Source organism: Antedon mediterranea, chromosome 8, assembly GCF_964355755.1.
Source record: "Antedon mediterranea chromosome 8, ecAntMedi1.1, whole genome shotgun sequence".
NCBI classification, from domain to species: domain Eukaryota; kingdom Metazoa; phylum Echinodermata; class Crinoidea; order Comatulida; family Antedonidae; genus Antedon; species Antedon mediterranea.
In genome coordinates, this window is record NC_092677.1 from 1,930,954 (window position 1) to 1,958,874 (window position 27,921).

The following is a 27,921-nucleotide window of genomic DNA, read 5'->3' on the forward strand; positions in this document are numbered from 1 at the left end:
TTCCATGATCATAGAGATAACAATTAAGCCGAATCTTTCTTATATCTATGATATTAACTTATTTATTTACTTGTATTAAACATTTAGCGAATAGCCCAAGAGGAAAGCACGGGTATCTCTTGAAACAATATAAATTATTCAAATTATTTCGTAGGCCTACGTCTCCTCCCTAAGCTTTTGAAAAACAAATGTTTAAAGTCCGTTCTAGGCCGTTGAGAATAAATTACTCAAAAAGTACATCGAATTTAGACTATTATAAATTAACTAGCATCAAAGCAACAAATTACAATAACTTTGTATTTTGTTTAATTTCAGATTCTAGCTGCGATCTAATGTTAGAAATGTACACGTTTTGGTATTCAGAATATACCTCAAATGTGTATGCAATATTAAGTAAAATATAAAATATATGCGGGTCGACACGATTCGGAATTGCGTATCAGATAATCGAAGATAACCCCTCAGCCCTCACGTTGGGCTCGGCTCTCATGCCTCGTCGTCGCTGTGTGTGTTAGCAAGAAAAGAGCACCCTTGCCCTGATTAGAAATGGCTGAAAACGTACAGGGAAGTGGAGGGGGATCGTGGTCAAAATGGCAAATAGCTTTAATCTTTGGAGCTCCTTTAGCACTTGGGGCTACTGCTGCTGCTGTTTATTGTTATAGTAAAAGCGGTGGAGATTCAAGTCAAGATGACGAGAAGACCCGAACAAATACACCCAGCGGTAGCGGGGAAAAGCCTGTTTCTGCAAGTGGAGACGGAGGAGAAATGCCCATACAGCCGGATCAAGTAAGTAGTATATAGGGCCTAGCTGTAGGCCAGTAATCGAATATTATGTAGGCCTAGTGCCTAGTATTATAATTCCTTTAACTTTAAGTACAGAACAGTAGCTGGATTATTTTAAATTTTAAATATAATATTGTTAAATAGCAACAATTAATTTTCAATTTATTTATTATATTAGGCCTAGGTAGGTCTAGGCCTATTTTATTATAGGAAAATTATAATTACAACCCATTCACTATACTATCTATATATGTATCATAATTATTTTGTACAAAAGACTCCACTTGAGAAAGCCCAGGCCAGCAAAAATAGAGGTAACAAGTACTTTAAGGCATCGCACTACGACCAAGCAATACGTTGCTACACCGAAGCTATTGACGTCTGCCCTGTGGACAAGAAGGCTGACCTGGCAACATTTTACCAAAACCGTGCAGCCGCCCGTGAGCAACAGGTACAGTATATCAATATAGTTGTAGAGATACTTCCACAGATATATTATTAATAGTATTGGTTAAGTTATTAATATATTATAATATATTCTACTATATTAAATTGTTCTTGATTATATTGCACAATAGATAGTAGAAAATATGAGAGAAAAAAGACAGAATAACAATGAGTATGATATTAGATATATTTGAAATAATGTATTGATCTTTTGAAGTTAATACGATTATGAAAATATTGGTAAAGTTTTTATTTAGAACTGATAATTTTTAATGTTTCTTTGTTTATTACATTTTTAGGGTAAATATGCAGAAGTGATATCAGATTGTAGCAAAGCAATAGGTTTGAACCCAACTTACACCAAGGCTATGTTTAGACGTGCTAAGGCACATGACCATAATGGTGATAAGCTCCTTTGTTTAGAAGGTGAGTCATACATACTATACAAAAACCTTAACACAATCAGTTCAGTGATTCCTGATGGCACCCTATTAACATCAAATCGCTGTCACCAAGTTGGATGTATAGTTCTTATAGCAAGCCTGATTATCCGATCTCAGTGCTGTAGCTCCAAATGCAACAATACTTGCCCACTATCATAGGAATATTCTATAAATATAGCATCTCATATGTACCACACATGGTGCCTGGGGAAATCTAGATACAGTACCCGGAATCAGGTGGCCTGCTATGGTCCCACATCAATTTGGAAAAAAATATTTACATTTTTTACCTTCCGTCTTTTAAATCATTATCTAAGAGGAACTTAACAGTTCTTTTCAGAACTATTTAATATACGTGGTGTACCGCAAACTATATATCTGCATATTGATTTCGCCATGCAAACCTTCAAACAATACTTCTTTATCTGCTACAATTTATAATATAATATATGTTATGTTGTAGATACAACAGCTGTGTGTATACTAGAGGGCTTCAACCACCAACAGGGTATGATGCTGGCTGATAGAATGTTGAAAGAAATTGGAAAGGAAAAAGCAAAAGACCGATACAAGGCAAGTATTTATAACGACTTATTACTAGATTAAATATTCATTATTATTATTATTAATTTTCAACAAACTAAAATAATCATATCTCACTGTGTGAATAAATAAAATATAAAAATGAAATATTCATTTTTACGAATACAATGTTAAAAGCCATATTGCATTTAAATATTCATTATTATATAACACCTAAATAAATTCCTGTCATTTGATTGGACGATTGTGGGTCACATGGCGTGCAATAGTACGCACTATTAAACGATCGTTTAATAGTACTTTTTGAAACATTTTTGTGTACGAAAAAAAAAACGTCTCGGCTGCCTCGTTGAAATATAACCTTTCATCATTCACCTCGTGCCATTGTTTGTACCATTACACTCATAAACATTCATTATTTGTACCATTACCGTACTGACGCGGGTATAAGCCCACCCCCCTTGAACATGAAATCACGTCAAGTTTGGGGGGTGGGCTTATACCCGAGGATCCAAAAATGCAGATCGTCAAAAACAGCACATGTACACGGTGTATTCCACCATGCGAGCGAGCGCCCTCACGTGTACGACGTTGCCTCTAAAATACACGAGGTGTAGAGTGTCGGAAAATTAAGCTTATAGTTCGTGTAATTTATCGTAGAATATCTTATTTTAAACATCAATTGAACAAGAATTTATCAAGCAGAAAAGCAAGTATACAATGTTCGTTAAATAGAAATGTACCAAAGAAATTTAATAAGCTTGTTTATGGCAGCCGATACCAAATAGTGGTTTTCCGTTTTGGTGACTTGTAGCGTCGTGTGTGAAGCGATCTTCGACCGCGATGGAGTGTAAACAAAACAGGACCGCTAGGCCTCATGATATGGCCTAGCGTATATTAGCCTAGCTTGGTATTCGGTGTATGGACGTCGCCAAATACAAAATAATGTATTACGACACACACTGTAGATCTTCGAATTAATGGGTGGGCTTATACCCGAGTGCCTCATTTTTCATGAAAATTAGTCAAAAGTCAGGGGTGGGCTTATACCCGAGTATGGGCTTATACCCGCGTCATAAACATTCATTATTTGTACCATTACACTCATAAACATTCATTATTTGTACCATTACACTCATAAACATTCGTTATTTGTACCATTACACTCATAAACATTCATTATTTGTACCATTACACTCATAAACATTCATTATTTGTACCATTACACTCATAAACATTCATTATTTGTACCATTACACTCATAAACATTCGTTATTTGTATACTAGCTTTCAAGTATAAGTATATCTACATTGTTATTATTTTTATTTCAACCATCTTTATAAAGATAGTAACCCTTGTAGTTTAGCCCAGTGGGTTAATTATTATTCAGGGGCCCTTTTTAAGTGATATCTATAATAAAAGCTTCTTAGAGAAATATTTGTTATTGTTGTTTTTCAGAATCGTGTTCCGCAACTACCAAGTGGTCAGTTCATTCATTCTTACTTCTCGTCTTTCTCAAATGATGGTATTTCACTGGAAACTGATCCACCAGCAGTTGGTGATGAGGCAGGAACTGATGAAGAACTAAGGTTTGATGCTCATCATACTTACATTTATTTCACCCTTTCAACATGAGTAATAGGCGTGTATTGTATGAAAGTGCTGTTTTCCACAGCACTTATTTGCCCACTATAAAATATCAGAAATTTACTTTCTGTACACTACATATCATAACATGTTACACATATAAACAAGAAATATTTCTTACAAAAAACGCCGCGTAACTTTTTGACTGGACAGTTGTAAGAACAGTCTTCATTAATCTAATATAATAGGTCGGCCAATCAAAACGCAAGTGAACAATTGGGACTTTACTTGTGATTTATGTCATTGGCCTGTCAGCACAGTCGTTTCTTTCTAGAATTAAACGCACACAAACTTGTATTGGGAATAATGTATGTTTATGTGGTTATTACTATCGCATTTAGGTATTGATAATAATAATAATAATATGGCTTTTGAATATATAATTACTGTCTGTAGAATAACATTTATACATTTTCGGTTCGCGATGAAAAGTTATATGAATGGATTTGTAATAGGTATTTATAATAATAGTATATGGGTTGTATTATTGCTAAGCTATCACCAAATCACGTTATAACATTATTTCTCAGGGTTTTTTGCACCATTGATCAATACCAAACGCGTATCGGTATTATAGTTTTTAATGAATCATTACATTAATAAAAATACCCAATTAAATCAATCACGTCAGTCCAATTCCGACTTATGTTTCGATCACATAGTTCTGTGTCTACACTGTCCCAACTAGTTTAACAAAAAAAGTGTGATGTGCCCAAATATGGTAGTGATATGCCCGAATATCGTAGTGATATGACATCGTCATGTCTATATAATATGGGCACATCATATTTAGTTTGATAGTATAGACAGAGCTTAAGGATTATATTTAAAAAATGTTTTCTTAAATTTTGAAAAAAAGTATTTATTTGTTTATAAGCCCAATTTTCCAGTCTTAATTTTACATTTTGAAAACAAAGTATTTTATTTGTTGATAAGCCCAATTGTGCAGTCTTATTTTACCTTTTGAACGAAAGTATTTATTTGTTGATAAGCCCAATTTTGCAGTCTTATTTTACATTTTAAACGAAAGTATTTATTTGTTGATAAGCCGAATTTTCCAGTTTAATAATAATGACCCTTCCACAGTGCATTTTACATGATATTGACCGAGGGTTTTTACGCCTCTATAGCCACTGATCAATACCATAATTAATGTACTTTTTTAAATGAATATTGAAATGTTTCAACATACCCAATTCAAAAAACGGTCCGTTTTCGAGTTCAATCTTTTGATTAGAGAGGTTGGAGTTTCATTTTGAACGAAAGTATTTATTTGATTGATAAGCCAAATTTCTAGTCCTAATGATTTGAGATTCAACGGGTTTTGCTTTCAATTGTATAATAATATAATTATATATATATATATAAATATAATATTAAGTATAATTATGAATTCACCAACACTTCTTTCAGGCCCAATAACAATGATCCCGGGCCCGAGTTTTTGTAGACCGGACTTCCATGCACAGCCACATGTTAAGGAATAGGAATCTCTTTATGATTTTAATATGGTTCGAAATGATATTACACAACAACGATTAGACAGCAACTGTGCAAGAGTCCAACTAATAAAATCGGAATGATCAATTAATTGAACATTTACAGCATAAGGCCCATACACTAGGACGATAACGATCGACGATAAATAGACAAATGTGCATTTTTAATACATAAACCAAAAGAAATATAAACAATTCCTTTGATGACAATTATATTTTCACACGTCCAATCAAATGACGTCATGATTAGTAAGACCAATAATATCGTGACAATACAGCGATTTTATTGTTTTTATTTATCATGACGTCATTTGATTGGAATTTGAAAAACATTATTTTTATCAAAGACAGCATAAATGATTATCCTATAGGTCTAGAACGAAAACCTTTCTAATTTCTTTTGTTTTATGTAAAAAAAATGCATGCTATATATTTATCGTCCGTCGTTATCGTCATAGTGTAATTGGGCCTTTATACAAAAAAAATAAATTGATTACGAAGTTACATGTCATTTTCACCTATCACCAAAAAACTAACCTTTTCAACACTAATTAATTGTTACGAAGCCAATTTATATTATATATTTCATTAAAACTAAACTTTACGGTAAATGAAGAGTAAGTATCAGTTAATATGAATAATATAACTAGAGGTTTATGAACTTGCGTCCAGACACAGAACTGTGACATTACTATCATAAATGTTGAAACCACTTATAAAACCTTTTTTTAAAGAAAATATAATTGTGTTAGGAGAAGGCTAATAAACAAATAGATAATGTACAAACCTTTTTCTGGATTAATTAATGGAGCAGGCGTTAATAATAATCTGCTGCTGCTACCTAGACTGATTGTTCACCTTCTGACGATAATTGATTGGACCCCCCCACGGCATCTGATAACCAAAAAAAAATTTACCAGGACTGTTTCAATGATTTAATATCTGACGGCGTATTATAACATTGGCCTAGATTGACAGTCAAAAGAAAGTCATTGTAAATACCCACCTCCCTTTATGTTGACAGAGCCAAAATAAAGTTTTGACCATTATCGAATGATTATTTGACAGTGACTTATTATAATACCGGCCTGGTTGACAGCAAAAACGAAGTTATTATTTATTAAACAAGATTTTACAGATTTCCGTCTACATCTCAATAATACTGTATTATCAGCAAAGGCTTTCATATAGACTCTCTTCTCCCAGATGTTTTTTTGGTCCAGCAGCTACCCATAAATTATAGTCGAGTTTCCAAATTCACAAAACTGTCAGCCTTAGATACTAAAGCTACCGCTATGAAACAGCTTATTAATGAATGTGTCCTCCTGGGACATAGCTGGCTAGAGCCGCGGCGCGAAAAACATACACAATGTTTCATGAGGGTGTTAATTCAAATAAATATTGTTGCATGGGGCTGAGTAAACTGTTTTCCTCTTCAAAACATATTATCTCAATATGTGCTCCCAAATAACTGCCAATATTGGTATATTGGGTTGCTCTATCTGTAGTCTACACTTTTTTTAAATATTTTTTTTAAATTTCTTATGCATCCAACAGTGAGTAACTCGCCAATTACAGGATGGAAGCACTATTTGATAATGTATCATGCTTATAAAATCTCATTTGAGGCTTAGGGTGTGGAATCGTGAGTTACAACCATGGCACTAGGTCAGGATTGAATTGAACCTTTGGATTGGAAGGCAAGCCACAGCTTCACTACAATATATATACTATTATATAGTATAATTACACCTTTAAAGTATATTAATTAATATTTAATGTTTTCTAGGTGTTACTTAAAAGCAAAGAAGCTTTTTCACACTGGTAAATATGATGAAGTGGTACAGAATTGCATTGAAGAGATTGAGAGTGATGGAGAGTACAAGTATGAGGCTCTGCTTATGAAGGCCACGTTCTTCTTGTTAATGGGACAAGCAGAGTGGGCGGTACCAGACCTAGACCAACTGATTGAAAAGGAAGATGCAGATAAGAAGGTAAGCAATTTAAATACAATACAAGTGCAAATAAGTGCATCTTATGCTCTGTCTACAAACTAGTTTGACAAAAAATGTAGTAGTTGTATACCCAAATATAGTAGTGGTATGACATCACAATGTCTATGGGTAATTACATACATTTTGATAGTGTAGACAGCTTTACCTAGAAAGCTTCACACTGATGATTTAAATTGATTTCTGAAACTAAAAACGTGTAGCTTTATTTTTAGCATGTCTCTCTATACACCTTACACTAATAGTAATATTGTATATTAGAGTAAAACTTTACCATGTGTCTAATATATTTCAGCATTGAATATATCTGTTGATTAAACAACAACAGTTCCAAATTGAATACGCCAATAGTCAACATTCAATAAGCTCCTTGAAGATATAGCCATATTAATGATTATTATTTTTGTTAGCTTCGGGCAAATGCTTTGATCAAGCGAGGGAGTATGCACATGCAAGAAGGTAACTCTGCTCCTGCGATGGCAGACTTTGCAACAGCTGTACAACTTGACCCTGACAACCCTGATATTTATCATCACCGTGGGCAGGTAAGCGAAGTCGATGGTTCCTTGCCAATGGTTCCTTAGCGATGTTTCCTTGGAGATTATTCCTTGGCGATGGTTCCTTGCCAATGGTTCCTTGGCAAAGGTTCCTTAGTGATGGTTCCTTGGCGATGGTTTCTTACATGTTGCTCCAAACCAACTATGTGAATCTCAATCTCTCTTTTCATTTTTTCAAAATCTTGTAAGAAACAATGTGTTTTATCATTCATTTCTTTGCACATGGTTGTGGTTTTTGTTTACACATTCACGACGATTCTCTGTGTGCGCACTATACAAATGTATCGCCATTTTTGTTTCATATTATTTATTTTCAAACTCTGAAAATATTACTATCTTTATATCTCTCTATTCCTGTTATATATGATTATCCCTTATCAATCACTAACATTGTTTTCACAGCTAAACTTGCTTTTAGAGAAAGTAGACGAGGCGGTCAAAGATTTTGAGAAATGCAACGAACTAAACGACGACTTTGGTTTGGCGTTTGCCCAGCATAGTTACGCTAAATATCGTCTTTCTATGCTGCAACAGAGCCCTTTGCAGATGCAGAATGCAATGCAGATGCTGGACACGTGTACGACAAAATTCCCAAAGTGTGCAGAGGGCTTCGCATTACTTGCTCAGGTCAGTTGCATTTGACCTTTATGCAAATTAGCTTGGAACATGAAAGGAGTATTGGTTTTTGCTGCCGAGAGAAAAAAAAACCAAATTAATAACAAATTTTAATTTGATTTTAATTTAGGCCCAGAATGAACAAGGTTTGTTCGCACAGGCTGATGAGAATTTCAAGAAGGCAGTGAAGTTAGAGCCAGATAACCCTACAGCTCATGTTCACAGGGGGTAAGTTAGAGCCAAATAACCCTACAGCTTATGTTCACAGGGGGTAAGTTAGAGCCAGATAACCCTACAGCTCATGTTCACAGGGGGTAAGTTAAAGCCAGATAACCCTACAGCTCATGTTCACAGGGGGTAAGTTAGAGCCAGATAACCCTACAGCTCATGTTAACAGGGGGTAAGTTAGAGCCAGATAACCCTACAGCTCATGTTCACAGGGGATAAGTTAGAGCCAGATAACCCTACAGCTCATGTTCACAGGGGGTAAGTTAGAGCCAGATAACCCTACAGCTCATGTTCACAGGGGGTAAGTTAGAGCCAAATAACCCTACAGCTCATGTTCACAGGGGGTAAGTTAGAGCCAGATAACCCTACAGCTCATGTTCACAGGGGATAAGTTAGAGCCAGATAACCCTACAGCTCATGTTCACAGGGGGTAAGTTAGAGCCAGATAACCCTACAGCTCATGTTCACAGGGGGTAAGTTAGAGCCAAATAACCCTACAGCTCATGTTCACAGGGGGTAAGTTAGAGCCAGATAACCCTACAGCTCATGTTCACAGGGGGTAAGTTAGAGCCAGATAACCCTACAGCTCATGTTCACAGGGGGTAAGTTAGAGCCAAATAACCCTACAGCTCATGTTCACAGGGGGTAAGTTAGAGCCAGATAACCCTACAGCTCATGTTCACAGGGGGTAAGTTAGAGCCAGATAACCCTACAGCTCATGTTCACAGGGGTAAGTTAGAGCCAGATACCCTACAGCTCATGTTCACAGGGGGTAAGTTAGAGCCAGATAACCCTACAGCTCATGTTCACAGGGGGTAAGTTAGAGCCAGATAACCCTACAGCTCATGTTCACAGGGGGTAAGTTAGAGCCAGATAACCCTACAGCTCATGTTCACAGGGGGTATGTTAGAGCCAGATAACCCTACAGCTCATGTTCACAGGGGGTAAGTTAGAGCCAGATAACCCTACATCTCATGTTCACAGAGAGTAACATGCTCAATAGGAACTAAGGCTTGTTTGTCCAATTTTACAACTGATTTTAAGCATGTTCCTTGATATCGTGATTGTTATTGCTTTCTTTGTAGACTTTTACATTTGAATTGGAAGAAAGATGTGCAAGGTTCAATAGACATGATTAAAGAAGCATTAAAGATTGATGAGAAGTGTGACTTTGCTTATGAAACATTGGGAACAATAGAAGTGCAAAGGTAAACAAATAACAGATAGCCTCAGGATGGGCTAATAACTGAGTTGGGCCTAAGGGTGCGCTTATTTCCCTACCATGGAGTTGTTATAATAGTTGCTTTTTATCTCAATGGCCACTCTTGTGATTACCGTATCAAGGATTGTAAGGAGAACTTATCGAATGTTCCGAATCTTGATAAAATGATTGAGGCTTCTTTGTCAGATATTGAGTTTAATGTAGAAGATATACATAAGCTGTTGTCTAACTTAGTTATAGATAAGTCAGCTGGCCCTGATGGCTTTCACCCACGGTTTTTGATTGAATTAAAGGATCAAATTGCTTACCCTCTCAGTCTAATATTCACTAGATTATTCAATGATCAGAAGGTCCCTCTATCGTGGAAGGAGGCAATTGTAATACCTATATTTAAGAAAGGCAAAAAGGAGGACCCGGCTAACTACAGACCGGTTAGTTTAACGTCGGTCATAGGGAAAATGATGGAAAGGATTATTAGGGATAAACTTGTAATGTATCTTGAGAGTAATGGTCTTTTGTGCAATGAGCAATTTGGATTCAGACAAGGTCATGTGCATTACAACTACTTGATGTCCTGGAGAGTTGGACTACTAACCTGGATAACCATGATAGCTTTGATTGTGTCTATTTAGACTATAAAAAGGCCATTGATAGTGTGCCACACCAAAGGCTTCTAGTCAAATTGAAAGGTTTTGGTATTACGGGAAATCTATTAGGATGGTTCTCTAATTATTTGTCAAATAGAACACAACGAGTTAGTGTCAATGGTCAATTATCATCACAGGCTCCAGTATTATTTAAGTGGAATTCCACAGGGTAGCGGTGTGGGCCCAATCTTATTTTCAATTTTCATTAACGATTTACCTGATGTTGTCGAATCTAGTATACGTTTATTTGCAGACGACACCAAGTTGTGTAGAGTGGTCAATAACATTGATGATGCGGATTTATTTCAAAGAGACATTGACAGTGCTTCCCATTGGTCTAATGTTTGGCAATTGCCTTTTAATGACACTAAGTGTAAGGTATTTCATTATGGTCGTGATAATCCCAATTTCTTGTATTCAATGGCTGGTAATTTACTACATGAGGTAAAGCAGGAGAAAGATCTAGGTGTTACCTTTGATCCTAGTTTAATCTTTAATTTGCATGTAGCGGATATTTGTAAAAGAGCTAATAAGAAACTAGGAATGATTTATAGATCTTTTAAATTCTTGAATAAAGATGGATTTTTGAAGCTGTATAAGTCTATTGTCAGGCCAACGCTTGAATATTGTAACACTGTTTATAATCCTATTAGAAAACGAGATCAGGATGAAATAGAGAAGGTCCAGCAAAGAGCAACAAGATTGATTCCTAGGTACCCTAATATTCCTTATGAACAACGTTTGAGAATTCTTGGTCTTCCTACCATGAGATATCGAAGGCAGAGAGCGGATATTATCCAAGTTTTTAGGATTGTTAAAGGTTTCGATCGTTTTTCGATCAACACATTTTTTGAATTTGATCTAGAATCTCGGACCCGTGGACACCCATATAAACTCAAGTTTAAAAGCTCTCGTCTTAATATTAGGAGGGACACGTTCTCCAGGAGAGTTATTCTCTTATGGAATGCTCTGCCTATGGATGTAGTTTCATGTGTTACGGTGAACTTGTTCAAAGCAAAACTTAACGTCGCATGGTCTAACCACCCGCTGAAGTTTTCACCCTATATAGAATATGATTTTATTGCTCAGAGGGGCTTTTAAGCACTGAGTGCTTCGCCTCGATCCCGTAGATGAAAGTGTATGGGAAACAAGTAAACAAGTAATAAACAAAGTGATTAAATTGATTATATTAATCAATTATTATCAATTTTGAGTGTAAACGTAGTTTGAATGTCAATGAAATTAAATTTAAGATGATGCGGAGTGGGTAGGGTAAGGTTGTGCCAATGAAAATTAGCTGAAATTGACCAAGAATACCAGGGTATCCCACTACTGTTTCTGAAACATGCACTAGATTCTTCACGAGCCAGACCTCAAGTTCCTTATCCAGCATGATTGAAGAATGCCTTGAACTTGTGCCAATATTATGACTGTGGTTGGCAGCTCAACTCAGCTGTACTGTTAAATTCTGTTATTTTAACCAAAATGCTTGTTTTATTTCACCAGAGGTAACATGGATGCTGCAAAGGAATACTTTGAAAATGCAATCAACTTAGCAAGGACAGAGATGGAGATGACACATCTGTACTCGCTGTCTGTAGCAGCTGAGATACAGAGTAAGGTGGCTAACAAGTTAAACATCAAACCTCATATGCCGTTTACATGATCTAAGAATATCAAACATGATTGGGCTATCTATCTATCTGTCTATCATCATAAACAATGCAGTCATTCCGATTAATATGTCTTGTTTGTACCATAATTTTATAAGGTCAGAGGAATACCATATACGGTTCTTGTCAGCATCTCTCACTTTTTGAATCATCAGGTTTTAACCGGATATATGTTATAAATATATATATATATATACTGTATACACAGACAGGTCGCATGAATTCAAGGTTGACAGATTATAAATATGGGGCAGCCTAGTTAGTCCTAGATCCTGTTTACTCCACTTGTCCAAGAGCCAGATTTTTTTTTTTTCGCGTCAATCGGTCTATAATTCTGGCTTATAAAACAAAGATAAACTTTTGTAATTCGCCGTCAAATTCCACAAACGGACAACTGGCAAGTGCCGTATAACCTATTTCTCATTTCCTAATAGATTAGATCTATATTAAATATTTTGTATTGACAGATAAAAGTTACCCAAGGAGTATTTTGAGACAGGTGAAAATCATGAATTAATTTTAAGCCTTTAAACGTAATTGTCACTTTTTAAGCTGACATGTTTTAACTGGTCAATGTTTTATATCAAACCCTCTTATTAAAATTTAGATTTACATATTTCAGTCAATAATGCTATCTCAATAATAATATATACATTTCAGAAATAAAAATGAATGTTATCACGTTATTATTAGCTCTAATATTATTATATATGGGACAGGAATTTTTTTTTAGATGTCCAAATATGCACTTTTCGAAATTCAATTATTATGCAATAATATTGCTGTAAATGTGTATAAACTGCGATATTATCATCTTATATACGTATAGTAACCATTTATGTCAGAGAATAAAAAGGTTGAAATTTGGCAATTTTTTGAAAAAAATCCCTGTACTATATAGTACAGGGAAATTTTCGAAAAAAGGCCGATTTTTTTACCCTCTTACTTTTTGACATAAATGGTTACTATAGCATAATAAACATGCGCAGAGTCGAATAATGGGTTCTGCGCATGTCAATTGTGCTATGGTAACCCGTTTTGACATAAATGGTTACTATAGCATAATAAACATGCGCAGAGCCGAATAATAGGTTCTGCGCATGTCAATTGTGTTATAGTAACCACTTTTATCGAAAAATAAAAAGGTCGAAAATTGGCCATTTTTCGAAAAAATCCCTGTACTGTAGTACAGGGAAATTTTCAAAAAAAGGCCGATTTTCGACCCTTTTACTTTTTGACATAAATGGTTACTATAGCATAATAAACATGCGCAGAGTCGAAAAATGGGTTCTGTGCAGGTCAATTGTGCTATAGTAACCACTTACAATAGCATAATAAACATGCGCAGAGTCGAATAATGGGTTCTGCGCATCTTAATTGTGCTATAGTAACCAGTTTTGACATAAATGGTTACTATAGCATAATAAACATGCGCAGGGGTGGCGCCAGGATCTTCCCGACGCGGGGGCTACATTCCCCGACGAGGGGGCTATGCGAGCGAAGCGAGCATCACTAGGCTGGGGGCCAGGGGGCCGCCAAGGGCCCCCGGTGGGGGTCCAGGGGGCGAAGCCCCCGGAAGCAACGCGTTCTAGCGTCATTTGAGGTCATTTTAATCAGATTTAGGGTAGCCATTTTTTCCATTTTTTTATAATGCATAAATAAAATACTGCGTGCAAAAAAACGATGCGCGATGACTGTTTCAATCCATATTTTTCAATTTAAAAAATAAAAGTTCAAAGAAAATTTAGAAAAATAGATTTGGAGGTCCCGGAAATTGGACTTATTATACTTCAAAACATGAAACAAAATATATAAGTCCCTATCAAGGTTGTGACTGAGCTAAGAAATGTTTGAAAAATAGAGATGTTAGGTCCTGGAAAATGCACTTCTTGTACTTCGAAATATGACCAGCTTTATTGTTGGGGCTGAGCTAAGAAACTGTTTAAAACTAGAGCTGCAGGTCTTCAAAAAATTGCATTTTATACTTCGGAAACATCAGGCCTAGATTCAAGATTCAAGATTCAAGAAATTTTATTTGTCCATAAAAATGGAAATTCACTTTGCTTGGTAGATTAAAACAACAATATTGCAACAATTTAAAAACGTGCAGTATTATAACAGATTAAAAATACAAGATAAAAAGTTAAAAATACTGTTAAAAATGTAAAACTATTAAAAATTGCATTAACGTCTTACATTAGAATTAAAAATATGAATGCTATTTACAACGAAGGATTTTCTAGTTCTACAGAGATTTGCTCTTGGAGGTCGTAGCCTAATGCCTGATCTATTTAAGTTATAACAGTAATGTAACGGATGAGTGGGGTCTTTCATTAAATATTGTTTACTTTTTTTAGAATACTCTTTTCATAGATAAATGAACAAGGCGTTAGATCAGCTTTAATAATACGTTGTGCAATTTTACGTGGTCTCTCAATATTTTTCTTATCATTTTCAGTAAAGTTACTTAGAGGCTTAAAAAACGCAAGCGTAGACCTTTTTCAGTCGGGGAAATAAGTTTATTCCTCCCAAGTGTATGCGTGCGTACCATCTGGACTTCCGAGTGGTGAGAAATTCATGACATACAGGACATTGAAAATGTAATAACTTAGCTATAATAAGATGTTGGCTAAGCGAAAATGGCATGTTTTTTTGTTTAGTAATGGATGAAAAATTTATTTTAGGTGCCCCACGGTACAGAAGGTTACTTGTAAATTAAAAAATTGGTGAACATACGAACAATTAACATAATTCAGAAAAGTGCGTACCTAGCTAATGTTTAGTAGTAAGTTAGATCGCTGGCAATAAATGAATGCATAAAAGTGCATAATAGCCCTCTGACGTACTCTCACGGTCAATGGAACGTCGTGGTTTTCTAGGCGCTGAACAAGCTATATGAAGTGAACTCGAACGTTTTTTACTGTATATTATATTCCCCGACAAAAAGTACCCGTGTTCCCCGACGGGGGGGCTAGGCTCCCCGACGAGGGGGCTAGAGCCCCCGTAGCCCCCCCGCTGGCGCCACCACTGAACATGCGTGGAGTCGACTAATGGGTTCTGCGCATCTTAATTGTGCTATAGTAACCAGTTTTATCGAAAAATAAAAAGGTCGAAAATTGGCCATTTTTCGAAAAAATCCCTGTACTATAGTACAGGGAAATTTTCGAAAAAAGGTCGATTTTCGACCCTTTTACTTTTTGACATAAATGGTTACTATAGCATAATAAACATGCGCAGAGTCGAATAATGGCTTCTGCGCATGTCAATTGTGCTATAGTAACCACTTTTGAGATAAATGGATACTATAGCATAATAAACATGCGCAGAGACTCTGCGCATGTTTATTATGCTATAGTATCCATTTATCTCAAAAGTGGTTACTATAGCACAATTGACATGCGCAGAAGCCATTATTCTCAGGCCCGTATCCAGGGGGGGGGGTGCGTTGGGTGCAGACGCACCCCCCCAAGTCCCAAAAGGTCCACTTTTTCCTCGGTTGGTATTTTTTCTTGTCTTGTTTAACTAAAGACAATATCATTATATATATACAAAATTTACATTATCAATGGTATACAAACAAAAATATGCTAATATAAAATGAAAAAATACCGGTAATTAAATTACGGAATCTGAACTGACTACAAATTCGATGTAAAACATGCGCAGTCGATCATGTGACGACAAGTAATAGCTTAGCGCTTCATGTACGCGGTAAAGTGTTTGCTGGAGAAATACAGACAACTTAACGTCAGGGAACACGTGTACTTTTTGTCGGGGAATATAATATACAGTAAAAAGCGTTCGCGTTCACTTCGTAGCTAGCTTCAGCGCCTAGAAAACCGCGACGTTTCATTGACCGTGAGAGTACGTCAGAGTGATATTATGCACTTTATATGCATTCATTATTGCCAGCGATCTAACTTACTACTAAACAATAGCTAGGTACGCACTAGACTTGCCCCAAGTTGCTGTATTATTTTTTTTTTTATTTATTTTTTTTTATTTCGACCGCGATTTTTGTCTGAAAATACAGACTTGTGAAACACGTATAGAAATCGATTTGCAGACCGCAAACATACGATAAGAATGACGTAGGTTATCATACCGTATTTGGCTATATGGGGCGGGCGGTATGTAAATATGGATTTCGAATCAACAATGATCATTTTGTTTCAAAATGAAAGAGATCGAGTACGTAGGCCTACCAGTGCTTAATGTACGATCGAGACTGTTGAAATATAAAATAGTAATGCCAAGTTGTTTTGTTTATTAATTGTTTAGTCCTTGGCCTAGGCCTCTTTCGTAGGTCCTACTCAACTCGCACGTATGACCTGCCAAATAAAACGCCAATGAAGTAGGCCTACATACCACCGGCACACAACAGGGCTACACCACCACACAGAACAGGACAGGGTCTGGGTGGGAATTAAATCAAAATTATCTCCGCGTAATAAATGATCTATTCAATGTTTGATTTGCGGAGAAGCTAGCCTATCATATATCAAGACGAGTTTTCATGTTTCAAAGATCCCATCAAATGTTTACCAGACTACTAGGCATATAAAATAATTTCTAGCCTTCAGAACTTTCATAAATGTACCCAAGTACACATTGTCTAAACGTAACATAGCGCATGCGCATCATCTTAGTTGTTGAGTCTTTGAAATTCTTAAATATGAATATTTAAACGGTGTACGAGAGAGTAGCCAATCGCATGCAGCTGAAACTAGTCAACCGGATAATCGTATGCACCAAGAATTCTTGGTGTCAAACCACGTGACTTGTGCGTGTTTCCCCAGACGGAGTATCCAAAATCAAGTAGTATACGTATGAAACGCCATATGTGCCAAATTATTTATCTTTTAACTAATATTAAGACAAAACTCCGTCTGGAACCCAGACTAGGTACGCACTTGTCTGGCGGTATCCATCTGTACGAATCGTTCAACGTTGGGTCGAGACGCAGGGCCGTAACCAGGTTTGACGGCGGGGTGGATCGTTAAGTTGTTTAGTGGAACCCAGGGGCGGATCCAGGATACCTATTGAAATAGGGGTGGCGTAGCTTTGCGAGCGAAGCGAGCAAACATTGGCTGGGGGCCAGGGGGCCGCCAACACTCTAAAGCTCGCAAATTACGACATGTGGAATATGCAGCTGATACTTACCTAGGGTACCAAAAGCAAGCTAACAACTTGCCTGTACTTTACATCTAAATTTTTACAACGCGACGATGTTTTTCACCTTTATATTATAAACTTGCCCTAGTCTAGGCCGGTATTATTTTTTTACACGCGCGCCGGGTCGATCGCGGTCACTATACTTAGCATGCAGCTAAAGTAAAATGACGTCACGTTAAAGCGGGTCGTCACAGAGTCTCATGCATATTAATGAACTTGCTGAGAGTGTTTTCACCACGCAACCAAAGAATATATATAACAAGAATGAGTAATCCGCGATTTTCCCTGTAAAGCCCCTTTCTCACAGAGTTGTGTGCCAGGAATATTGCGGGAATATACCATTACCATGCCGGTATGGTTTTCTGTGAGAACGGGTCGTCTTGGCATCATGCCGGCACCATGCCGGCATCGACATGACCTGCTTTAGACCTAGTAATATTCTAGGGATATTCCCCGCAATGCCAGACGGGCATTCTGTGAGAACGTATCGCCGTTATATTCCGGGGTTCCCCGTCGAGGCTTTGACACCTTGCGCAGTGAAGTGTATCACTTTGGCGCCTATTCAATTCAATTAACAATAATAATGTCGAACTGGAGGGATAATGAGATAAGAGAGCTGCTTAAAATAAGGGGACCAGAAGAAATTTGTAGCATAATCTATATAGGCCGCTAGGCTAGGCCATTAATTAGCTCTTTGTTTGTTGGTGCCTGACCTTTCGTCGCCTTGTAAATTGTAGGCCTACAGCCTTCTAAGGTGTTTTACAGATTGCCGATGACGGCAAATTAATTGCTATACCTGTATAATATATGCACAATATACTGTACATAGCATGTATTGCATAAATATGCTATAAAGGAAGATAATAATCTGTAACTAAACATTCGCCGCCATATCATCGCTAGACAAAAATAATAACAATAAAGGACGCCCTCAATAATTATTTTGTCAGAGACTTTTTATTGGCCGAATATGCCCGATTCCTTTCTCACAGAAAGCCGGTATATACCGGTTATATTTCCGGCACGATAGTCCGATGAGAATGGGTATATGCCGGTAACGATACCGGCACGACGCCAGCACTGTACCGGTATATTGCAGGCACATCTGTGAGAAAGGGGCTCAACAGTAATATTGTCCATGCGGTAGGGCGCCGCCATAAGTGAGGATGTATCTGGGATGTATACAACTGTTTGTGACGGTTTCACTAATCAAAGGCTGGACCACCGGTAGTATTTTCATGATAAAAAATGTTATCAACTACATGCCAACATCATGTTAAATGCTATTTGGATATTTAATTGTTCGTTTTATGCAATTTATTTAGTAAAAACTGCCGTATAAACAGTTCGCTTTATCAACCGGGCGCTACGATAGCGTGACCGGGCGTGTTGGTGTTTACGCGTTTTCACGAAGGATAGTTTAATAATATTCCTATATTTAACTTGTTTCTGGTAAAACAAATAAATGTTAATGACATTTAACATTTTATCCTATAAATAACATGTATTTTATACTAATTTATATCATTAAAACAATACTTAATTTACCGGGCGTAGAGTAGTACGCGGCAATGGTAAAGAATAGGCCGTGCTGAGTAACGATTCGTTGATTTTGGTGTTGCTGTGTTAGGCCTTTTTTGTGAACTAATTTAGCATGTTAGTAAATAACTGTCTGTAAAAGTGAATGTACACTAGTTTGTTAATAAATATGTATTATAAAATAGTTTACAATTGCGAAATATATTATCATAATTCTATTTAATGTGACATGTACAATATCTATTAAATCAAGTCTTATTTAGTATGTATACATCCGCCCTTATGAGGGCGGGCATCACTCTCTGGAGCTCTCTGTTACAAATTTCTCATGCAAAAATCGCAGAATACTCATTCTTGTTATATATATTCTTTGACGCAACACATGCGACGAGAGATTTATCGAAACTCCGAGCCGGCCGCGCGCGAGCCGGCCATCGACTGACGGTCATGTTTTTGACAATTAAAATCACGGCATATTCAACGACCTGGTTTAAACGATCGTTTAAAAATTAGCGGTCCGGCTCGATTACATTATATTTAGTGATTTGAAAAAACAAAACACCTCTTTTGTCATGATGTCATCGCGATGTGTTTATGAGAATCATCGACGGGAAAGCAAATAAAACAACAAGGGTCATGAAATGCTGCAGCATTGTTAATATTTTAATAGTAATACGTTTTAATAAAATTTAGCCCTAACGGGATAATTTTCGTAGGCATACAGTCCTAGCCTTTGTTTTTATTGTACTTAATAAATGGGCGCGTAGTATAGTAGCACTGACCATGTGGCTTCATCAACTCTATTGATCGTCTGAGGTAGGCCTACCGCTACTCTACAATACGGGAGTGACGATCACAAAGGATGCCGCCTGCTTAGTGGAACGCGACCAAGCTCACCACGTGGCTTTTATCAACTTGCTCCTTTTACACTTAACTATGGAACGCCGTTTACGCAACATTTCGATGATATGAATTTTATGACGCGATATGTGAATGAAATGCATCGATATGAATTAAATGGTGCGATATATGAATGAAATGTTTTGAATTGAATGCTTTGAATTGAATATTTTGAATGAAATGTTTTGAATGAAATGTTTTGAATGAAATGTTTTGAATGAAATGTTTTGAATGAAATGTTTTGAATGAAATGTTTTGAATGAAATGTTTGAATTGAATTCAAAAGTCAAACTATTGGTGGCGTATGTCATTCTCGCTCGCGATTATTTTCTCAACCTCTTAGGCCTAACTGGGTACCCTCATCTCCTTTCTTCCACGCTGCCTTTACAGAGAATCCTAACATACCTGGGTTCGGAAATATGTATTCCAATGTTTCAGGTCTGTTAGGGAGTCTCTCTGTAAAGGATTCATATTGATGACAGCGTTGAAAGGAGATGAGTGTACCCATGCTTAGGCCTATTAAGAGGTTGACCAAAAATCGCGAGCGGGAATGACATACGCCGCCAATAGTTTGACTTTTCAATTCAATTCAAACATTTCATTCAAAACATTTAATTCAAAACATTTCATTTCATTCAAAACATTTCATTCAAAACATTTTATTCAAAACATTCAATTCAAAACATTTCATTCAAAACATTTCATTCAAAACATTCAATTCAAAGCATTCAATTCAAAACATTTCATTCATATATCACGCCATTCAATTCATATCGATGCATTTCATTCACATATCGCGTCATAAAATTCATATCATCAAAATGTTGCGTAAACGGCGTTCCATACTTAACTGTGAATGATCGTTGGTAACGCTAGAGATTGATAGTACACAAAGGATGTCGACGTACATGCTTGGTGGAATGCGATCAAGCTGACGATGTGCTCCGACGTACTATTTTCACTATGAAAATGTGCAAACCATCGGTGATTGATGACCGTCGAAACGATACGTGTTTTTAAAATCTATTTAATTAAAAAAAAAAATACGCCCCCGCTAGATCCGCCACTGGAACCATACCCTCGAATTTTTTTCTCTATAGGCCTATGGCCGCAAATCGCATTTCCGGCTATTCTCTTTTGTTTATGAACTAGCTATATTGTTGGTGTAATTTCCAGCCCACAAATTTCAATTGCCGACCTTAATATTGCCGACCTTATATTGTCAGAGGACGGCATTCTCTTGCCGACCGAAATTAGGCTAGATCCCTCCTCCTTTCAATCCTCCTAGCAACAACATGGTACATTAGGGATCGTATCATTGAGACTTTAACAGGCATATTCACCATCATGTGGTGTTTAGGTAAAAAACCATGGAATTAAGATGATTCCTGAATTCACTCAACCATTGCATCTTGCACTTGCGTCCGTGTGAGCTGCATGCTTTCTCTATCAAGCAGCTGGCTGGGCACGTCACGCACGCACGCGGAGACCTGTGTAGGGGAATACCCTGTTATGTCAACCAAACAACAACTATGCTCTGTGTACAGCTCGCTAGCTCCAGAACCACGATGTTCAGCAGTTATCAAATAGAACTTATCTTGTAAATTTTAGTGTTAGGTTTTTATATTTTAGTTAAAATATATATATATATATATATATTAATTAAATTTATTAAGGCTTGACTAGGCCTGTAGTGAACAATCGTCGTGTTGTGTTAGTATGCCCAGCAAAAAAAAAGTGGGAGGCCAAGCGGAACTCGCTGTTCAGCGGGGGGGATCGTACGATCCCCCCGATCCCCCCCTGGTTACGGGCCTTGAGACGCGTGATATCAAGTTTCATCCAGGGACCAAAATGTGTAATGTGTTATTTTCCAGGCGAAGTTTACCGACGGTTACGTCGTGTACTGCGTCGACGTACGCTACACTACAGCAAAAACGAATTATGTTAATTGTTCGTTTGTTCACCAATTTTTTAATTTACAAGTAACCTTCTGTACCGTGTGGCACCTAAAATAAATTTTTCATCTATTACTAAACAAAAAAACATGCCATTTTCGCTTAGCCAACATTATAGCTATAGTTATTACATTTTCAATATCCTGTATGTCATGAATTTCTCACCACTCGGAAGTCCAGATGGTACGCATGCATACACCTGGGAGGAATAAACTTTTTTCCCCGACTGAAAAAGGTATACGCTTGCGTTTTTTAAGCCTCTAGGCCTGATGTTTCCAAAGTATAAAATGCAATTTTTTGAAGACCTGCAGCTCTAGTTTTAAACATTTTCTTAGCTCAGCCCCAACAATAAAGCTGGTCATATTTCGAAGAACAAGAAGTACATTTTCCGGGACCTAACATCTCTATTTTTCAAACATTTCTTAGCTCAGTCACAACCCATGATAGGGACTTATATATTTTTTTTCATGTTTTGAAGTATAATAAGTCCAATTTCCGGGACCTCCAACTCTATTTTTCAAAATTTTCTTTGAACTTTTATTTTTTAAATTGAAAAATATGGATTGAAACAGTCATCGCGCATCGTTTTTTTGCACGCAGTATTTTATTTATGCATTATAAAAAATGGAAAAAATGGCTACCCTAAATCTGATTAAAAAGACCTCAAATGACGCTAGAACGCGTTGCCGGGGGCCCTTGGCGGCCCCTGGCCCTCAGCCTAGTGATGCTCGCTTCGCTCGCATAGTCCCCTCGTCGGGGTATGTAGCCCCCGCGTCGGGAAGATCCTGGCGCCACCCCTGCTGAGTTGGCCTCATCATGAAAGCGTTAAGTTCTGGTGTCCATCGTTCAACTAGCCCAAGCCACAACAGAGAGTCTTACATCAGTCTTTAGAACGTCAAATAACGCAAATTTTTCCAGGGCCCTTGGCGGCCCCCTGGCCCCCAGCCATTGTTGCTCGCTTCGCTCGCACCCCCCCATTATAAATGCTGCATACGGGCCTGAGAGTCGAAAAATGGGTTCTGTGCAGGTCAATTGTGCTATAGATACAATAGCATAATAAACATGCGCAGAGTCGAATAATGGGTTCTGCGCATCTTAATTGTGCTATAGTAACCAGTTTTGACATAAATGGTTACTATAGCATATTAAACATGCGTGGAGTCGACTAATGGGTTCTGCGCATCCTAATTGTGCTATAGTAACCAGTTTTATCGAAAAATAAAAAGGTCGAAAAATGGCCATTTTTTGAAAAAAAGGCCGATTTTCGACTCTTTTATTTTTTGACATAAATGGTTACTATAGCATAATAAACATGCGCAGAGTCGAATAATGGGTTCTGCGCATGTCAATTGTGCTATAGTAACCACTTTTGACATAAATGGTTACTATAGAATAATAAACATGCGCAGAGTCGAATAATGGGTTCTGCGCATGTCAATTGTGCTATAGTAACCAGTTTTGACATAAATGGTTACTATAGCATAATAAACATGCACAGAGACGAATAATGCGTTCTGCGCATGTCAATTGTACTATAGTAACCACTTTTGACATAAATGGTTACTATAGCATAATAAACATGCGCAGAGAAGAATAATGGGTTCTGCGCATGTCAATTGTGCTATAGTAACCAGTTTTGACATAAATGGTTACTATAGCATAATAAACATGCGCAGAGCCGAATAATAGGTTCTGCGCATGTAAATTGTGTTATAGTAACCACTTTTATCGAAAAATAAAAAGGTCGAAAATTGGCCATTTTTCGAAAAAATCCCTGTACTATAGTACAGGGAAATTTTCGAAAAAAGGTCGATTTTCGACCCTTTTACTTTTTGACATAAATGGTTACTATAGCATAATAAACATGCGCAGAGTCGAATAATGGGTTCTGCGCATCTTAATTGTGCTATAGTAACCAGTTTTTACATAAATGGTTACTATAGCATAATAAACATGCGTGGAATCGACTAATGGGTTCTGCGCATCTTAATTGTGCTATAGTAACCAGTTTTATCGAAAAATAAAAAGGTCGAAAATTGGCCATTTTTCGAAAAAATCCCTGTACTATAGTACAGGGAAATTTTCGAAAAAAGTCGATTTTCGACCCTTTTACTTTTTGACATAAATGGTTACTATAGCATAATAAATATGCGCAGAGTCGAATAATGGCTTCTGCGCATTGTGTTATAGTAACCAGTTTTATCGAAAAATAAAAAGGTGTATAATATTGATATATATTCACATATATTGATTTATAATCATCTTATAGACGTATAGTAACCATTTATGTCAAAAAATAAAAGGGTCGAAATTTGGCAATTTTTCGAAAAAATCCCTGTACTATAATACAGGGATTTTTTTCCAAAAATGGCCAAAAAACGCACTTTTCTAAAATCAACTATTACGAAATAATATTGCTATATATGTGCATATATTGCGTTATCATCATCCTATAGACGCATTTAAGCAGTTATTTCAAAAATCAAAATGGTCAAAATTTGTTTAAAAGAAATTGCCTAAAATATGCACTTTTCAAAATTCAATTATTATGCAATAATATTGCTATATACATTATGCGTACATATTGTGTTTGTAATCATCTTATAGATCATCCCTAGTAAAAGGTTAAAATGACAGTATATAGCTCATACAATCAGTGCTTTATGATTCACGATTAATTCACTTAAATACTTGGATTCATTTTTTAAACGCTTTATACTTCAACGTCACACACAAAATCCCACAAAAATATTTACCACAATAGCCTCACTGATTACAATTTAAAAAAAAGAGAAGTGTTTAACACATTCCAGACCGTTTCCCTTATACTAAATTAGTAAAGCGCCCTCTATAATGTACGGCCTATTGTGGCATTGTAATATTATGTACAAACTGGCATGAACACAAGTTTTAAAAAAAATTACAAATTAAACTCAGATGAATAATGTTAAAATTATTTTGCTGAAGTAACTACATTTTTTTTACTGCAGTAATCAGGGAAGAGTAAAATTACTATTTTACTCTTTCCTGATTCAATTTAGAAATTATCAAGAATATTTGATTCACTTATAGCAATATAGATATTAGTGAATACTATAACAGCATAGAGATATTAGTGTATAATATAATCTCTCTATGCTTATAGTAAGCATCTATGCTCACAGTAAGCATCTATGCTTATAGTAAGCATCTATGCTTATAGTGAAGCATCTATGCTTATAGTAAGCATCTATGCTTATAGTTAGCATCTATGCTTATAGTAAGCATATATGCTTATAGTAAGCATCTATGCTTATAGTAAGCATCTATGCTTATAGTAAGCATCTATGCTTATAGTGAAGCATCTATGCTTATAATAAAGCATCTATGCTTATAGTAAGCATCTATGCTTATAGTAAGCATCTATGCTTATAGTGAAGCATCTATGCTTATAGTAAAGCATCTATGCTTATAGTAAGCATCTATGCTTATAGTAAGCATCTATGCTTATAATAAAGCATCTATGCTTATAGTAAGCATCTATGCTTATAGTAAGCATCTATGCTTATAGTAAGCATATATGCTTATAGTAAACATCTATGCTTATAGTAAGCATCTATGCTTATAGTAAGCATCTAGTAAATGTAGTAAACTCAGTAGAATAATTTGACATGATCCTTTCAACAAATATCAATCATTAATTGTATCTGATTCCATATTTTATAGGTAAAGATTAGCGTTAAATAAAAATCACTAATTATATTGACTGTCCAACAATATCTGTGAATATCAATTATGACATCATCATTTAATTATACATGTAACCAGGGAGTTGTTAATAACAACTCCCTGATGTAACTATAAACTAAAAAATAAACATTCTGAACTGACCATGTATTGTTTTTAATCTAATTTTACGTAAAAAGATGGTAAAAGTACCTTTAGGGTCACCTTATTATGGGAACACCTATTAAGGGGACCACCTATTAAGGGGACACTCTATTAAGAGGGACACTTTCCAGTGAAAAGAATGAAGAGAAATATATGTTTTAACACTGTGGACAACCCTATTAAAGGGACAACTCTATTAAAGGGAGGGGTTTCTTTGGGTCCTGAGGGTGTCCCCCAAACAGGAGTTCTATCTACTATACTATAGTGCAGATGATATAGAGTTTTCGATTTGTGACAACTAATGACCTAGGTCAGGTCAGGTCAACTGATGTGTTGTTGGTCGTCATCCTCACATGTTGACATGACATACGTTTGTCGTCGGTCGCCACAAACCAAAAGCTTTCCACTACTATTTATTATTTGTGCAGATACAAAAAATATAATAAAAGATGAAGTAAATAATTCATGATGAACTTGGCATATTTTACAATTATTTGAAATTTAAATTTGGTGCTTAAATTTATTCATTTTTATTATACAACAAACTAATACGACATTGGAATCAAATAAACATTGACAATAAAATTGTTATCAACTAACATAATTGTTTTGAATATAAATGATAAAAATAAACACACTGTCTTTTAGAAAACTTTACAAGAACAAGACAGAGAACATTGAATAGCAGGTTGTAAGACAGAGAACATTGAATAGCAGGTTGTAAGACAAAGAACATTGAATAGCAGGTTGTCAGATGGCAATAATATTGGAACTAACAACAGGCACCAAAGCATGGCAGTGCAAAATGCATCATAAATTGAAAGTATTTATTCTACTCTCAGTTTGCCTAAACCTTGAAATAATTTCATATTTGGATCCTAATATTACAGAAGAGAAATGATTCTTTTTTTGTTGATCCAGACTGTAACCAAGACCAACAGTTTATTTGAGAAAACAAACTGAATGTTTGCCAAATGTTGTTTTTAAGTACTTTGGATCTATTGTAACAACAAAAAAGAAAATTAAAAGAAAAATTTCTCTTCTATATCAGTTGGCTATCTATAGATTGCTACAGTACATCATGTTTATTAGTAAACTTTTTCATGTTTGTTACTAAGGTCCTGTTTCTTCTGCGAAAAAATTATTTTTTTAACCATGTGAATAAAATTAACTCCAATTTCTTGGCAGTAGAAACGGAACAAATTTGTAATACCTGGTTAAATGGCAGCCAGAAAATAACGGATAAAAACACCCAAACAATTCGTTGTTAGAAAGCTATTGAACCGGTTAAACCCAAATGGAAAGCTCATGTCATAAAAACATTTAAATGAAATATAAACATTTAATACATATAATTTTACAATATTTTTTAATGTTGATTATTTATCTGATAGCCTACAACATAATGATATGCTTATGAATAGAAATAATCTACAAGAGGTAAATTGATAGAAAAATTTCATTCCATATATGGAAATGTGTACCAATTTACAATATTTTAGCATACTTATATTGTAGATAGATCCATCAAATTTCTATATGTGTCCATTTTGTTACAAAATTACTATTTTTTTGTTACGATTTGAATATGTAGTATGCTATCTGGTGAGTAGTTGTATATTAAAACAATGCTTAACTATAAATTGGTTAACTTCTTATTTCAGAAAACTAGATACAAAAATCATATTTCATAAACATAAAACTTAAAACCTAAAATTTATGACTGACCGACACTTATCTATTTATTGTATAGCCACCAACCAACTCTCACAATCACAATGTTTATTTATTTATTTATTACCATATTTACTGAGGGTAGCCTATCCAGTTCCTAATAGAACTGATCATTCAGGGCCCTCGAATGTTAGGGTGATATGGTACATACCTATGAATCATGAGGCGAAGCTGCAAGCATTACAATGGATGTGTAATCAACGCCTCGCAATCTTCTTTCACTTGCTCAAATGACGACCGATCTTTGCGTTGCGTCATCCAACAATTTTGCATTATATTATACGCGTCGTTTGATATGTTATACGCTTCAGAATGCTCACGGCGTGGCTGCGACTGCTTTAGTCTACCGCCACCCTCAAGAAAATCAACAATGATTTTGATCGACACTTCTTTTCCTTGATCATCGATATACCTAGATGAAAAATCAAACA

General features: G+C 36.0%; 2 protein-coding genes across 2 annotated transcripts in view; one reads left to right on the forward strand and one right to left on the reverse strand.

Moving 5' to 3' along the window:
* Positions 1-492: 492 nt before the first annotated feature.
* LOC140056205 (mitochondrial import receptor subunit TOM70-like) lies at positions 493-12,983 on the forward strand. Its single transcript, XM_072101499.1, has 11 exons — positions 493-786; positions 1,061-1,234; positions 1,530-1,656; positions 2,137-2,246; positions 3,676-3,806; positions 7,153-7,357; positions 7,786-7,920; positions 8,335-8,559; positions 8,678-8,775; positions 9,861-9,983; positions 12,151-12,983. The coding sequence occupies exons 1-11, from the start codon at positions 547-549 to the stop codon at positions 12,308-12,310; spliced, it is 1,728 nt and encodes a 575-aa protein (XP_071957600.1). The 5' UTR covers positions 493-546; the 3' UTR covers positions 12,311-12,983.
* An 11,470-nt stretch (positions 12,984-24,453) lies between these two features.
* Positions 24,454-27,921, reverse strand: part of LOC140057855 (tyrosine-protein kinase JAK2-like) — a 28,399-nt gene continuing 24,931 nt past the window's right edge. The window contains exon 19 of the mRNA XM_072103619.1: positions 24,454-27,902. Coding sequence (XP_071959720.1) covers positions 27,671-27,902 — 232 coding nt within the window. The 3' untranslated portion in view covers positions 24,454-27,670. The remainder of the gene's footprint in view (positions 27,903-27,921) is intronic.